General features: G+C 43.8%; 4 protein-coding genes across 4 annotated transcripts; 2 read left to right on the top strand and 2 right to left on the bottom strand.

The window, feature by feature from the left end:
* Window positions 1-1,392: 1,392 nt before the first annotated feature.
* On the top strand, window positions 1,393-3,257 carry EAF01_004446 (uncharacterized protein; the record flags this gene model as incomplete). The annotated part of the gene is made up of 2 exons (XM_038912700.1): window positions 1,393-2,406; window positions 2,472-3,257. 2 exons carry the CDS (start codon window positions 1,393-1,395, stop codon window positions 3,255-3,257), a joined length of 1,800 nt encoding a protein of 599 aa, XP_038772384.1.
* Window positions 3,258-5,015: 1,758 nt separating this feature from the next.
* Window positions 5,016-9,117, bottom strand: EAF01_004445 (uncharacterized protein). Its single transcript, XM_038912699.1, has 6 exons — window positions 7,207-9,117; window positions 7,075-7,153; window positions 6,810-7,025; window positions 6,383-6,762; window positions 5,857-6,322; window positions 5,016-5,777 (listed from the first exon to the last, which is right to left on the bottom strand). Exons 1-6 carry the CDS (start codon window positions 7,411-7,413, stop codon window positions 5,335-5,337), a joined length of 1,791 nt encoding a protein of 596 aa, XP_038772383.1. The 5' UTR covers window positions 7,414-9,117; the 3' UTR covers window positions 5,016-5,334.
* Window positions 9,118-10,001: 884 nt separating this feature from the next.
* Window positions 10,002-10,638, bottom strand: EAF01_004444 (uncharacterized protein; the record flags this gene model as incomplete). Its single annotated transcript, XM_038912698.1, has 4 exons — window positions 10,002-10,177; window positions 10,252-10,383; window positions 10,439-10,527; window positions 10,583-10,638. 4 exons carry the CDS (start codon window positions 10,636-10,638, stop codon window positions 10,002-10,004), a joined length of 453 nt encoding a protein of 150 aa, XP_038772382.1.
* Window positions 10,639-11,462: 824 nt separating this feature from the next.
* Window positions 11,463-15,956, top strand: EAF01_004443 (uncharacterized protein; the record flags this gene model as incomplete). Its single annotated transcript, XM_038912697.1, has 2 exons — window positions 11,463-11,602; window positions 11,660-15,956. The coding sequence occupies 2 exons, from the start codon at window positions 11,463-11,465 to the stop codon at window positions 15,954-15,956; spliced, it is 4,437 nt and encodes a 1,478-aa protein (XP_038772381.1).
* Between the last annotated feature and the right edge of the window lie 23 nt (window positions 15,957-15,979).

Genomic DNA, 15,979 nt, shown 5'->3' with positions numbered 1-15,979 from the left:
AATTGAAGCCATTGAATAATTTCGCCATACCAGATTAATTTCACCTATTGGAGAATGAGACATGCTAGTCGTTGGAAATTCAACAGTGGGATGACTTCAGTACTAAGAGCCGTAGTGGTTTCAAGCCATCACGCACTACATCCGGTAAAGTGGATATGGGGAATCATAGATCGTTGGGTCAATTGAGCGTAATTCACAATTTTAAGCGCCGGGAATGCTTGCTTGCCATGCTTCAAGCTTTCAACGATGATAGTTTGACGCCGTATCCGGTCAAAACCCCTGTACTGGCAGGACAAATTGTTCGCTCGAGAGTCGCAGAGCACTTAATCAATCCATTTGGATCTGATTACCTGCATTCAGTTGCCCGCATTCCTCAGACTGGTAAGTTACCTAAATATATTGTACATTTGCCACTTCTGCTAGCTTATTTGACTGTCAAAAAGATCGTCTTGAAATTTCTTGGCTTCTTCACAGTATATTAACATTGGAAGTCCCCGAGGTCCCCGGGTGGGTTCGACTTTCTCGTGCGAGAACAAATTATCATTGCCCATAACTTTAACCTTAACCATAATCGAAACTATATATATTTTTAGATGATTTAATAATAATAAATGCACGAGATATCACAAATTTCATTTAGGGTATATTCCGTTCCACATCCGCGACTCCACTAAAATACGGGAATCGCACGTGGAAATGATGTGAATGGCTTCTGCTTTCAAGGGGCTGTATGTTCAGTACATATTCCAAGAGACTATCTATCACATCATTGTATTATCACCAATCAACAACAACAAAACATCGATAGATCCGGAAGAGTAGCTGTGGACCACCAATAATTTCTTCAGTAGCCGAGATTGTCATGATCGAGGAAACATTCTACAGCCGATCACGTTACTAACACGTGCTCTTAAGTTCCTATCACTTTTACGTTTACTTACTCATTGCGAGGCTTGCAATAAGAGAGGGGCTTATAGCAATCGAACAGACATATCCATGATACTATATGAGTTTTTTTATATGCCATGTCAAAATAATAAGGTGAGATGGATGTGTGCTTAGCTTGGAGTGCGATATACTTCGCTTGTATGGGCGAAGGACCAACTTTGAGAGCGCTAAAGGGAGCTTTTTCATTGTGATAGTCTCAAGAACTCCTTCAGAACTGAATAAAAGCGTATTCAAACTGCTTCTACATATTCATTATGGGCTAATACATCAACATTGAAAGATGTTTGTTGCGTCAAGTGCGATGGAACCGTAGAGCAGCTCTCTACGGCACACTCTTTGCTGGCTGTACCATGGTGTCTTTCAGGAATTAATTCTATTAAAAGGCTTCAATGTTATCCCCAAATAATGAAATTCATGACGGTAGAAATGGCAAGCTGTGTCAAGATGGAGGAAGAGTTTGAGATCATAGATCTTCCAGATGGATATCATATCTCCGAACTGAGCGCAGATGATCGCGCAATCCAACCTCTAGTAGCAGCAATGCAACTAACCGTCCACCAAAACGAAAGAAACAGAGGAGGACCCCTATTCCATGCAGATCTTAGACTCTCGGATCCAACAGGTAGGGACTTCGGAATGAACATCATCTACGAAATGTTTTCCCGCGGCTTACCAAATAAACGTCGAATGATGTCCTGCGCGATATGCGAGACGTTCATCAGAGATTTCGGCAATCTTTGCCATCTTTCCGATGATGGAACACTCGTGCCATTTATCTGGCCCGGCGAAGATATCGTCCCGGACTATTACAGACAAGCAGTAGCCAATGTGAGGAAGTTATTCGTGGGGCGTCCACTTGGAGATGAGTTTCGGAGTCACCTCGAGACTGCTCAACAATGGTTAACCTACTACGCACGCAAATCTGGAAATTTTGATACGTACGACCACATGGACGTGAGTATTCTGGGTCATGTTCGAGCTTATCATGGACCAACGGAATCGGAGCATCTCGCTGAAGTTCTAGAGAGAATACTTGAGGATAATAACGAGAAGACAATCTCCCAGACACACGCATTGTTAATGAACGATTTGTTACCTCATGCCAAATTATACCAGCCATGGATTTCGTGGCTAAAGAACGTTGCCATTTCTATAAAAGTCCGGGACAATCTCGGACCAGAGGCTCGAAAGACCTTGATTGCTAAATACTCCTTTTTAGCAGCCGAAGGGTGTCTACCTTCATTATACAACGGTGAGCTAGCAAATTTAATGTCTTTTGTTAAGGCTGGTGAGAGTCTATCGTCCATACAATCAAAGTGGATGCAAATAGCGAATCCTCAGGACGGGATACCCCCGAATGATATAGCACGTACAACGTCAAGGTTGATTTCGGATCTAGGTTATAACACAACATGTTTCTATCGGTTGTTTATCAAAATCGGTCAAATTCCAACATGTGTAAGTCACACCATTCTCATGAAATTCAATTTGATTCAGTTTCATCCATACTAATCATGGTGTAGGCCTATCTTTGGACCGATTCTTCTAAGCCTTCCGCCATCCCCAGACCACTATTTCAACCTCTCGATTCCAAAAGACAAAGCGTCCCAATAACTGTTCAGGATGCTCTCGACAGGTCGCCTATCATGAAGATTTGTTTCCGCAAATTTTGCTTAGAAGTTACTCCACAAGCATCCTCGGTCTCTATCTATATAACGGAAGAATCAAAACACGCTGAGAATTTGCACTTCTTCACCACAGGCGTAGACGATCCCCTCGGAAAAACCAAGCCTATATACACATTCCAAAATCCGGGGGAACACACAGCATCATGGTTCAAAGCCTCACATATAAGATCTTCCGAAGAAGCAAATCTATGTGCCGGCTGGGTCAAAGTAAAATGCATCATCTCATTTCCTCACATGTGGGATTACTTTCAAGCCCATCAAAATTCTACTAATCATCAATTCTTCAATCCTATGGCCCATAGAGGATTCGAGCACAAGGATCTCGGGATGAAGTTTCTGCTCGTTCTAGATGGAATCAATGATAATCATGGAAAGGGTTCTGATCTTACGGCTGAGCTATTGAATGAAGAACTGAGATGCTTTAGCAGGGAACAATTAGAGACTTATAGGGACTCGAAATCTATACGGGGATCACATATTAATGGTCATATAGGCGGAGTTGCGATTGAATCTGACAGATTCAGGAAAGTGATGATAGGAGTAAGGATGAAGAGTGGCGAGTTTGTGAGGTATGAGGTTGTGAAGTACAAATACTATGTAGAACAATTTGGGGGACGTTGAAGCCGGACATAACAATGAACCTGGGCGGACGGATAAAAGCTGCGAGCTAGGAATTGAGGGGGAAAAATAGACTCCACGCAATGACCCAAAACAAATAAGCGACGGCATCCCAAACAATACCTACAAATAACATCTTAATCACAAATTATTTTTCCCCAATCCACCTTATGGTACCCAAACATAAGTTACATTTTGTTGCATATCTCATTTCTAGACAGTGTGTTTAGGCACCCTTTTCTCCTCTTTTCTTTTCCTCGTCCTAGGCGCCAAAGAGCACTGCCGCACCCAGGATTCGATGCCGCGGGGGCGGCTTCACAAAGTTGATCCCAAGAATCTATAACTCAAGCGTGCCTAACAAGTTCTTTGTTGCATTTCGCAAGCGCGGCCTATGCAAATATTTGTTTGACTGCCTTGTTGTGAGAAGAGGATGTGAGAGCTTGGGGTTTACAGATATATGTGGCTTGTACGAATGCACCACATTTGTTCATAAAGTAGAAAATTCATAGGTCTACTGTGCTGATATATAATATAGGTCTTTTCTAAAGAGTAAGTTTCTTCATCTTTGGGGGATTCTTGGAATTACTGATTGAGCAGAAATTAATCAACAAGTGTTGAGAATTTCTCAGTGAAAAGTAAGGGATATATTTAACCTATTCAGGTCCCCCCAAACCTTACAAATACTTTTCGAAAGAACTCTCCTCATGTTTTGGAAGAGGCATGGTACATCTACATCTTGATACCAAATTGAAATCATTCCCAGAAAGCATATTCCGTATATATACATCATAAAGCTAGAAACTCTCAAATTTCTAAAATTGACAATGTGCACAAGATTTAACCAAACAGTAATATTATGAGATAACATCTATCTAACTCAATGCAGAGGAAAATTCCCAGTGAAGCATTTTTAAAGCTCCTACATATTCCAGATCAAAAACAAGAACAGTAATTCCTTTTTCTTTCCCCCCAAAAAACAACTTCCAATACTTGAATATCTCTCCCTCAAAATGTAAATCAAAAAGTCCTAAATCGACCGATTTACACAAAATCTCAAATTGTCAGATGTGAAACTGACATTCCAACTCACAATTCGAATTGACGGCCACTCTTCAGCGCTCCTCCCCTCCATATCCAAGGCTACAATCCAATTCTAACTCAACTCAACTCCACTCCACCGCAGCCACCTCACCTCCAACACAAAACAGAGCCCCCCTCACATTTCTCCCCTCTTACATCATCAATCACTCCTCCACCCCTTCAAAAAAATCCCCACACTCCAACTCCAAAATCCAAAATCCATTCCAATCCCCAACTAACTCTTTCCTCGTTCCCCGTTCCCCTTTCCCCATTCACCATTAAAATTCTGCCTACCTAGTACCTACCTACAACTTCTACCCAACCGAAGTCTCCTACATATCTCCACCAACTTTCCAACACGCCAGCGCTAACTTCTAAGAGCACACTTATCCTTGGCTTCATGTAAATTTTGGGGGCAAAAGGAAAGGAAAGGAAAGGAAAGGAAAGGAATGGAAAGGCCTCTGCCTCGGGAATGTATGTCTTGTTTCATGTAAGAGTTTCATTTCTTGGAATGTGTAAGTGGAGTTGATGTCGATATTGGGTGTGGTGTAGATTGAAGTGGAGTGGAGTAAAGGTGGTGTGTGTTGGAGACCAACAATTGAGCTCAAATACACGTGACTTTGATTTTTCAGATTTGGTAATTGAATACCTATCCAGGTGCTTGTACACTAGTGGAATCATTGAAGGATGATTAGGGTGTAAAGGGTACCGAGATGAAAATGCCGGAATATGAATCAATCGCGTTAAAGAATGTACACGATTTCCTCGCTTGACAAGAAAGGAGAGAAAGTACTGAATATTTATCGTTTGAAATTTGCTCTTTAATTGAACCGTTTCCATTGAGTCATGATACGAGCACTAATAATGCCCTGATTGCTATTTACAAATAAGCCTTTGACACCTCATTTGCATCGTGCTGTTTCCCCTATACTGAAGCCTAATACCGGCGCTCACTTGATCAACCGAATATACCCCTCATATAATATACATATTTGAGAAATCAATGCATAACAACTGCGACATGATCATCCATGTATTTACTGATATCACCCAACCCGATACTTGCAAGAATTGAAACTGCTCCAAAAGCAATACTGACATAGTATACCCATGGGTATGCAGTAGCATAAGCTTCTTGGCCTGCAAGTACAACTTCATTCCAGATCGTAACATTGTTACCCACCAGCGGCAAGATTTCATCTAGAAGGCTTGCGCCGGTTAATTCCGCAATATGGCTGATGATTTTTAGGTCAAAAATGCCATTCGCGTAACAAGCAAGAGCAATTTTGACGGAAAGTTCGGGAATGAACTTTGTCAGAAAGACGTTATAATAGGTTGTGTAACCGATCGCTCCACCAACTACACGAATAGCGAGTGTGAGTGCTGCGATTGTGGCAATCAAGTCATCGGGACAAATGATAGTGGTGATAATTGAGGCGGGAACTGCATTCAAATTTGAGAGTCAGTAATCATGCGCTGAAACTCTTTTAGGGGAAACTGAGTAAGAAAGCCGAATACGCACCCACGATACCACCAATTCCAAGGCCAGCTACGACGAGAATACCATATACCGCGTTAATGTTGTTACGGTCAGCAGCAGCAAGGGCACCGCATCCTGCGGTCATCATGCAAGATGAAATAATCATGAGCATACGGTTTCCTCCGCGGAAGACAGATAAGAGCCAAAGAACAACGCATGCTCCAACGAGAATGGAAAAGCCAACAGGAAGACCTCGAATCCCGACACCAATTGGATCATGTCCGTAGACATTGAAGGCTTGCGTGGGCCAGAAAAGGAGGACAGAGAAAAAGTTTGCACCCGAGATGAAGGTGATGACGAGGGTGAGAGCTAAGATGCGCGGTTCTTTTCGGAGTCGAGAAGGAAACATGGGATTTTTAGTCCCATAGACCTCCCAAAAACAGAAGGCGACGATGAATGCAACACCGAGGATGAGTGGAACAAGTACATGTGCAGATCTCCAAGGATACTGGATTTAGTTGGTGAGCTTCTTTTTATTTTACAAAGGGGTCAAGATAGGAGTACTTACCTGATATCCACCCCATAGAAGACCAGCGACGAAAAGAATCAGACCAACGATTGAGAGAAATCCGCCTACAAAGTCAATTTGAGATATAATCTCTTTGCGTGAGAGGCCTTCAGAATTTACTCGGGGAGGTGGAAAGTAAAATATTGCGGTAATAACGAGCCCCATGAATGCCCAGAGACCACAGAACAGTCCAACATATCTCCAGCTGGAATGCGATGCGATCAACTGACCCCAGAGCACAGATGGGGTAAATGGTAGAATAGTGAAGATTAGGACGGCAACATATTTTCCACGCTTTGCTGTTGGTGCAAGTTCGGAGGTCGCAGCAAGTGCTGTTAATTCATTTATACCAGCGCCTGCGCCTGCGATAGCCATACCAGCTGTAATATTTAGCATATTGTGATTTGATCTGCAGCATGAAACCTACCGATGAAAATGTTCATGGAATGTGCTGTGGAACAAACGATCATTCCAATGACAATCAAACCAGCACCACCGATGGCAATGTACCTTCTTCCAAATAGATCTGACAATGCTCCTACAAATGGACAAACCGCTGCCAAAGCGAGTAAATTGGATAACACAAACCAAGTCCACCTGTCTGACCCACCCAGATCGCCGTAGATATATGGTGGAATACCACCTAGTTACTATTAGATCGAAACTGTTTTTGACGTAAAATAATGACTCACCGAAAAGATATACTGGTATCTGGGAACCTGTCCATAAGAAAGCCATCGCAACTAAAGACATCAATCGATTCATAGTCATCTATGAAGCACTGCTTAGCCACAAATTCTTAAACATATCTTCTACATGCCTACCGGTGGTTCCTGATCATGGTCTTCATCGTCTCCATATGTTCGCACACCATCTTTCTCGTAGTAATGCGCATTTCCTGGGACTCTCGAAACAGTACGAACAACTTCCACATGGCCTGCTGTACTGGCCCCAAGAGGGCCAATGTCCTTATCGAGTGAGTTTGACATTGAATTGTCAGAGTGATTCGGAGGAGAGGATTCTTGAATCATGTTGTAGGGATGAAAACACAGAAGAGAGATGTTAAGACTGGTTTTAGGGCCCTACAGTGAGAATGGAAGATTTATGTAGTGAAGCGAATTAAAGAAGTCTGGAACAACAAGAAGGAAAACCATGGGCATCTCTACCTTCTTATCCCTAGAGGCCATGCTAATCTCCATATATCTCAAGAGGCATTCTCATACTTTATTAGGTGCATGACCACTATTCCAAAATATCCTTGTCAAATGTGGTTTCCCAAGCTAGTTCAGTGGCGTTTTCCCCAATCTCGAGAAGATCCTCATTTGACCGGTACATTCATTGGCGCATTTGATGGTTTGTACTATCGACCTTAGTCGAGCGATCTGAATTGAGACCTTTCCTCTTTAGCAACCCACCGAGGTATAATTTTTCAAGCTCCTCATCAATTCTGTGCCAGTAATGACAAAATGCATTCCTTTCGAAAACGAAGAGGAGGGACTTCCCTCTTGGCCTTCTTAGCGGCCTTTTCCATGATCGAACGAACGTACGAACCAACCTCCACGTTGATCAACACGGATTGGATTAAAATCGTTCCCATTATCATAAACGGGTCCCACGGAACACTAACAACGAAGCCTGTTCACCGCAAGGTTATTTCTGAGTTCCTGTGCCTTTCTTTCCAAATCATACGCTACCTACATGCTGCGATTTTTGGATTCTGCAGAATGTTGGGCTAGATTTCTGCAATAATGTATGGAATAAGATTCGATGGATTGGTGGCCCATGTGTTGATAAGGGGCCCCAGCTGTCTGACAAGGGCAGTGAAGAAGCTATGCACCAATTGAACGCCCTGTGAGCACGCATCGTCATCAATTGATCTGGGGTATTGAAGTTGGAGGAGTTACATCCCGGAGAAGGGTCTCGAAAAGGCTTCGATACAAACTTGGCAGAATCTTTGAGAGACGAAAGGTATGGGTTTTGACATGTAATTTCTGTCAAGTCTTCTGACCGTGGGTTAACCTACAAGCTCGTGGTCTGCTGAAAAATGTTCTGTTCTTTCAATTTTCGACACAATTGCAAGTGCTCGAAGGCACAGGAATGGCAATTGGCTATGGAAGAAAGGGATCCAAAAATAATAGGAAGATTTGATGATGCAACGGATTATCAGCCGTTTCTTGAAAACTCCTCGGCCAAAAATGTGGAATTTCGCGGGGTAAAGACTGGCATGTTACATGTAAGCCTAATAAAGTGGATTGGAAAATAACACCAAAGTCTTGGGTGCCAGATTAGTCGTTCTCGAAGATGGGGAACCTGGGGAAAGTAGAAACGTCCGAATTCCGTACTCAGACAAGTGAATACGATAAGTTACAGTTTTGCTCGAATTGTCTGCGTAAAGACGTAGTAGGTAGTAGGTAGTTCTTGCATTGACCGTCTACTATTAGGTCAATGGGTTTTCGGCTTGTTGGCTTTGTCTGAATGTCGAAAGAACTGTTTCGCGTCAATTGTACAGCACCACTGTAATTGAAGAACGCATGCAATCCACAGTCGATATAGCCTGATCAATACCTGTTCAGCGTGATACGTGGGTTGATACTCCTTACCAGTTTTAGCTACCGTAAGATCTTTTGATGATAGAGGTCCAGTCCTTTTTCCAAGTCCTGCATAGTTGATAGAGATTCTTGGATGGGTTGAGCATTTGGGGCATGTATATGGTAAACGTCGATAAGCATGTGTTGAAAGTGATGCGGGATAGATTTTACGTATTAGTCTAAATGACTTGCATTGCAAAAAGTGTCACTCTACCCAACTATTGTCAGTTCCATGTCCCGAGTTGTTTTTGGCGACCATAAACCGCACACCAGTGCTATAGTCCAACCTCGGGCACCGAGGTATTCAACAGTTGGTCGAACCGTCAATGAATCTAATTTTTTGCTTACAAGGCGATCAGTCGCCTGGAACCATATAAGCTTAGCGGCGGGTGTTCTTTTGTCTGGTACTGGAAGGAAACTAGACTTGAATTCAGGGCTGAGTGTCTGGTCACGTACGTCGATCGGATCAAGGTCCGATGTTTGAATGGTACCAAACTACATCATATATCTCGACAGGATGTAACCTTAACATCATTTTTGAAAAACAATTGATTAATGCCTTGTCAGATATTTAAAAGTTGATACTAATCAAAGGGGATAGACTGGCAATATCCTGAATCAACCAAATGATTTCAGTGTTTTGATGTCCTCCTTTCCCACTGGGTATTCGTCAGAAGAGAGATCGGATCCCAAACGTGGGATAATTTCGTTGAGTTTCCATCTCCTATATCTTGCATATCGGATCGAACATTGAGCTCTGTAAAAGATTGAACAACGGAGGCCCTTAGTATCAAAAAAAAGGCAAAATTCGTTGGTTGAAATTGGCTCGACTATGCTAATAGGATCACAAAAAAGGTCTTGCGCAATACCTTGAGATATCTGTCTCTACCAAAAACCGCTCAATCGTTTTAGCGCTGCACCCACGCCGTCTCGCACAGCAAGAGTGCCTTACCATACTGAAAACCTCTTGCACCCTTTCATTTAACCATAATTCGTGTATGAACATCCACTGCTGTGAGACTAGATCAGATTTAAGCCACAGCATGAGTTTTTGTCCACTCTCTAGCAGTCGCAATTGCAGCCGGCTCGTCCTCTTTCCATCTCTTTGCCACTTCTGGAGCTAATGGATCGTCCGGGTTGGGAGCCCCGAGAAGAGCTTGGATCGAGAGGAGGATTGTTCGAATCTGGAGTGCAGGAGACCAGTTACCTGCACAAGTCGGGGTCAGTGGACTGCATATGAAGCAAACCCATGAAATGGGACATGAAAATGAGGTTACATACCTTTGAGAACGTCCAAACAAATTCTGCCGAGCTTATCAATATTTGGGTGATAGATCTTTGTAAGGAATCTAATCTTTGGAGGAGTCATCGGATAGTCATCTGGTAAAAACAACTCCAGCTTGAAGATGCCGCCTGTAAATCACATTAGCCTACTGAAAGTGCTAGAACTTGTCCGTAGTGTATTAACCTTCATATGGAGAAGAGGATGGACCGTGTATCGAGACATCAAAATATCTTAAATTGTCCTCATGGGGAACTGCGCTGATACCTGGAACACTGTATGTTTTCGTTAGTTACGGCATGCACGATCCAATCTGAAAGATTCACATACGGCTCTTGCATCAATCTCTCCGTCTCCTTGATGATCCGTTTTGGTAAAGCCGCCATGTCGATAAGGTTCTGTATTGAGTGTCTGTTGAGCTTGTACTTGGTTGAATTAGTACTCTTTTGGCAGTTATCGAGTCTAAGGCTCAACATACACCCATAAAGGTAGGGGTTTTTTTTTCGTGCTCGTGATGTTGATAAGATAACCTTATAGGTACCGGATCGTTCAGATCGAGTGGTGGGGTACTTTATCAAGGGAAATCGTTCTGGACGTCTCGGAAACCAAAGATGTGGGCGTGGGAAAAGTTGAACGAATTGTCGATGGATCTACGAATGGTTTCCAGTACAAATATCACCGTGATATTGGTTTGCTGAGTTAAGGGCGATAGATCAAGAAAGAGAGAAGAGGCTTTTTCAGAAAATCTGATGCTATCTTGATGTAACCTTACTTATCAAACTCTTAAAACTGCACAGCCCATGCACAAGGCTGACAGAAAAGCTTGAACGGCAACTCCCGCTTAAGGTTGACGCTAGTACTACTTGGTATGTACGGAGTGGCACTATCTGCAACAGTTTCACATCTCCAAGGACTGGGTGTTTTCCACACTCTTGTCCTCATTGCCTTATCGTCATCCAAATCTGCCATTGAAACAACTTGAAGATCACCATGCCCTTTGATCGTCATAGCCTAATATTATCGTTTTGATCTTCCTGTCTAAGACTGTATGCGGTTAGGTTCGTTCAAGGATTGCAGAATGCCTATACCCTAATTAGATAGCACTCTTTGAGTTTACATACTTCGAACATCGAAATATTCGCCCTGTAGTCATCCCCGTACGAAGTGATATTGTTGATTTGGAGAATGCGAAAACTTTAGTACTCAGATTATGGAAGACTCGAGAAAGGGGAAGACCATCAGGTCGGCGTTTGACAGCACTACATTTGATGCAGATGTGTCTATACATGTAGACCGAAAAGTCGGATCCGCTACTATATCTCCTTCCGGACGCGACGTTGCTTTAGCCTCGTGAGTACTTCAACAATCGCATTCCGTGATTTGCTAAGACTTTTCTCTTCTGTTCAGGACCGATGGCTTAGACATAATTGATCTTGATTCTCCTCTCAATCCCCCACGACATCTTCGACATGGCCTCCCATGGCTTGTGGCTGACGTTCAGTGGTGCCCTTTCGCGGCTCGCGACTATTGGGTGGTTAGCACTGCCAATCAGAAGGCTCTTGTCTGGAATTTGAATATGCAGGAGGACGCTTCTCATGGTGCAATTGAACACACACTCCATGGGCACACAAGAGCTATTACCGACATCAATTTCTCGGCGTATCATCCTGATATCCTGGCAACATGTGCCGTTGATGGATATGTACATTGTTGGGATCTACGTAGACCACGGCAACCTGTTCTGAGCTTTTGTGATTGGTTTGCAGGTGCAACGCAGGTCAAATGGAGCCGTCAGGATCCGCATATCATAGCTTCATCTCATGATCGATGGCTACGGATCTGGGACGATAGGAAAGGCGCTGTTCCATTGAGGTCCATCAATGCGCATGAATCAAAAATATATGGTGTTGATTGGAATCGTACTCGTGCCTCAAGCTTAGTTACTTGCTCTTTGGATAGAACAATTAAATTTTGGGATTATGAGAACGAATCCGATGTCCCAGAGCGCACTATACACACAGGATTCCCAGTCTGGAGAGCTCGACACACACCGTTTGGTTGGGGAATCTTAGCTATGCCTCAGGACACTCCTGGGGACCTTCATCTCTATGATCGGCGTATCACTGGGGACAATTCTACCGACTCTATCACGGAAGCAGTCATTACCTTTCCGGGGCATGGAACTTCAAAAGTCAAAGAATTTCTCTGGAGAAGTCGTGGAAGCATCACAGATGAGGGAGAAGACAATAGAGAATTCCAGTTAGTTTCGTGGGGTGAGGACAACCAATTGAAAATGCAACACGTGAACCATGATACACTTGAGGGAGTTGGCTATGTGAAAGGGAAAAAGGTGCACGGAAAGCTCAACCTCACACGTAAAGGAGCAGTCTACAAGACGTTTCGTACCACGGAAACATCTGCAAGCGATAAGAAGACAGCCACAATTACCGGTCCTCGACCTGGTAGTTCTGGCCTGAAGCTGAGTTCATTTAGTGTTGGGATGAAAAAGATGACCTTGCCTCACACTTCCCGTACTCATACCACAATCCGCGCCCCTGCGATGCGAGGAAAGGAGAAGGCAACGAAGCAAGAAGACTTAAACCAGTCTCAGATTGGCTGGATGAGTGGAATCAAGTTCTCGAAACCCGATAACGGATCCATGCGGCGCAAGCGATCATTGTCGAGAAGGTTGTCTTTGCTGAGTCCTGAGTTTGAAGAGGATGGTGATTGGGACGAGCCAGAGACTTTACACGATGAGATTATACGCATCAATGACCAGCTTCCGAAAATTACATTTGATGGCGTTGATATGGACAAGAGGACAGTTGTTGTTTCCATGAACGGACCATGGGGTGAAAATGGCACACCAATTTATATCAAGACAACCATTACCTTCCCTGATCAGTATCCGGAGACCAAAGCCCCCACCTTTACACTTGGCAGAACGTCCCTCATGCCCGATGAGACCTACAATAAACTTAGAAAGGAAGTACAGCAAATTGCAACAAGTTTTGTAAGTCGTAAGCAAGGCTGTCTGGAAGCTGCTCTATGTTATTTGCTTGGAGAGGTTGATCTTGAAACGAGTACTATATTTCTTCATGATATAGATGATCTAGACGATGACGATTTGGATGGTCTTGCAGACGAAAGTTCAAGCGATGAAGAGGATAGTGATATTCCCCCAGGTGCTTCGGCAATGATGTCTCAAGAGCTAGATTCCAGTGTTACGGCGGAAACGATCAGCTTACCACGAAATGTTAATGTACCACTACCTAGACTTTGCGGTGCTCGCTTTGCAATGAACGGCAAGCTAGTCTGTTTCTTTCCACCAAAAGAAGATAAAATGAAGTCTTTACTCGAAAAAATAACCGATTCCAGAACTTCCCGACCGAGAGGCGAACCTAATTTTGATGCCTTTGGTCGATTGGCAAACAATAGTTCGCCCCAGCCACGCATTAAGGCTATGTCAATGACTGAAGACAGCAAAGCTGATTCTGAAGTATCAGATGAATATGATTCGTCAAACAGCAGCGATACTGATTCTTCGCAATTCCGTATTACTAGATATCCTGCAATGAGAGAGTACTGGCGTCGATCGAATCGTCGATTCCCTATGAGAGGATCGCCAACTATAATGTCTCAAAGGTCCGGTGGAACTGGAACTGGGGCCGGTACAGGAACTGGAACCAACACGGCCACCGGAACAGGCTTTAGTAGGGTGCGATCTGTGAAGCCTAAAAACATCATATCTTTATGTGATGTCAATGATTTTCTTCCTGCAAAGGTTTACCTTGCAGAAGAATATGCCATCTTTGGTAGTGGTCCGTATCTCTGCGAACATAATGCAAGTATTGCTGACAAGTACGGTCACTCCAAATTGGCTGATGTATGGAGATATGCTGCTATGCTGCTACACAATGATATCCCTCTTGAAGTTCTCGAACAAAGCCAACGCCGTGAGCCTGTGCTAGTGATAGCTGAGAGCATGGCAAAGAAACATCGTCGTGACAGCGGCTCAGATAGTGGTATCGATGTCTCTCACGATAAGCAACGTAGACGTGGTAGCTTTTCTGGAAGAGTCAAGTGGGGAAGCAGTCCTCTTGCCAAGCAATTGATTGGAGATCTCTTCACGCACTTTGAAGAGCTCCGTGACATTCAAATGCTTGCAATGCTATCTTGTGTGTTCAGTGAACCAATTGCTTCCGGCGCACCATCACATGCAATAAACGCTGATGGTGGCGCGACTCAACCGCAGACACCTCTCTCTATGAAGACTCCTGCGTTTTCTGTCGATTATTTCCCAAACAACAGCGCAGCTTGGAGTATGTATCAAAAGACTCCAGTAGAATCTGCTGTGTCAACACCAAAATTAGTTAATACGCCCTCTGGAATCTTTGGATCTATGGGATCTTCCACCGGTGCTTGGGGCAGTGACCCTGCTTCGGCATCGTATAGTTGTGGTGAAACCCCCCCTCTGAGGTCAAATAGAGGAAGCTCGGAAAATCTTCCACAACATACTCAAAGTCTGTCGACTTCTCCGGAAAACCCGAGAACCTTTCGACGTGGAAATTCGAGTCTTGCCTCAAGTTTTGCTGCAAACTTTTCGCGTCCGTTTTCTATGACTGCGTCATCATCACCACCGAATCCACCACCAAGTCGGAAACGACCTAGCCCAGTTGAACACATGTTGAGCTTGGCTCCTAGTGCTATTACTTGGGGGAATACAACAGTCCTTGGAAGCGTAAAAGAACGAGTTGGTAATGAACAAATGGCGTTTTCGGATGATGAAAGCACAATGGATGAACTCAAGCCAAAGGTTTGTATCGGGATCAAGATGACATTGGAAAATCAGAATGGGTTTGACGACGAAGGATGCATGGGTACGACACTATTGGATAGGAACCACATGGCTCGTCACATGAGCTATCGTCAAGCCTACGCCGAATTGCTTTATTGTTGGGGACTCCCCTTGGCTAGATTGGAAATCTTGAAGTATGATGGACTACGGAACCATACTTCTGAGATGGATGTTCCCGACAATAAGTCATTCGCTGCCTCAATAATGTCTAATGATAGCCATACTGTGATCCATGAGGCATCCCCTCCAACTCAAATAATTCTGGGTAAAAAGGATCTGCATGCCTCATCGACTAATCAAGGTCTAGACATTGCGGGCTATTGCCTCAAGCACGAAGCGCGTCTGGATCCCCTCCACTTGAGTTCCATCGGCGGTGCTGCCGGACGATGTGATCGCTGTAAGACTGTTCAACGCCAACTTTGCTGCACAATTTGCACAGAACCTATCAGTGCGGTGTTCCTGCCATGCTTATCGTGCGGCTGTGCAACACATCAGCATTGTTTAATTGAGTACAGGTCTTTCGGTAACAGCGAATGTCCTGGTGGATGTGATTGTGATTGTGGAGATAAAGCTAGTATGGGACTGATAGAAAGTCTCGGTGTCATGATTGAGTTCATGCGTGCATTGGAGCGGAAAAAAGCACTTGACAACAACGAAGATGTTGAAGAATGGGAGGTGCCAGTGGAGGAAAAGGACGATTGGGAGAATGTTAACCTTCCTCTAGGAGACCTAGGTCAGACTCCTACGTTGACTAAACGAGTTGTACAAGTCAGAAGTAGTGATTGGAATGTTAAGAAGAAACCGAGTAGTCTGAGAAAGGAGGAGAGTTTCTCATTTCTTGCGTAACATTATTACGATGATCAGAATTG

The sequence above is a fragment of the Botrytis porri genome (genome assembly GCF_014898465.1).
Source record: "Botrytis porri strain MUCL 3234 chromosome Unknown BPOR_005, whole genome shotgun sequence".
Classification (NCBI taxonomy): domain Eukaryota; kingdom Fungi; phylum Ascomycota; class Leotiomycetes; order Helotiales; family Sclerotiniaceae; genus Botrytis; species Botrytis porri.
This window is presented reverse-complemented; position numbering and strand designations above follow the sequence as displayed.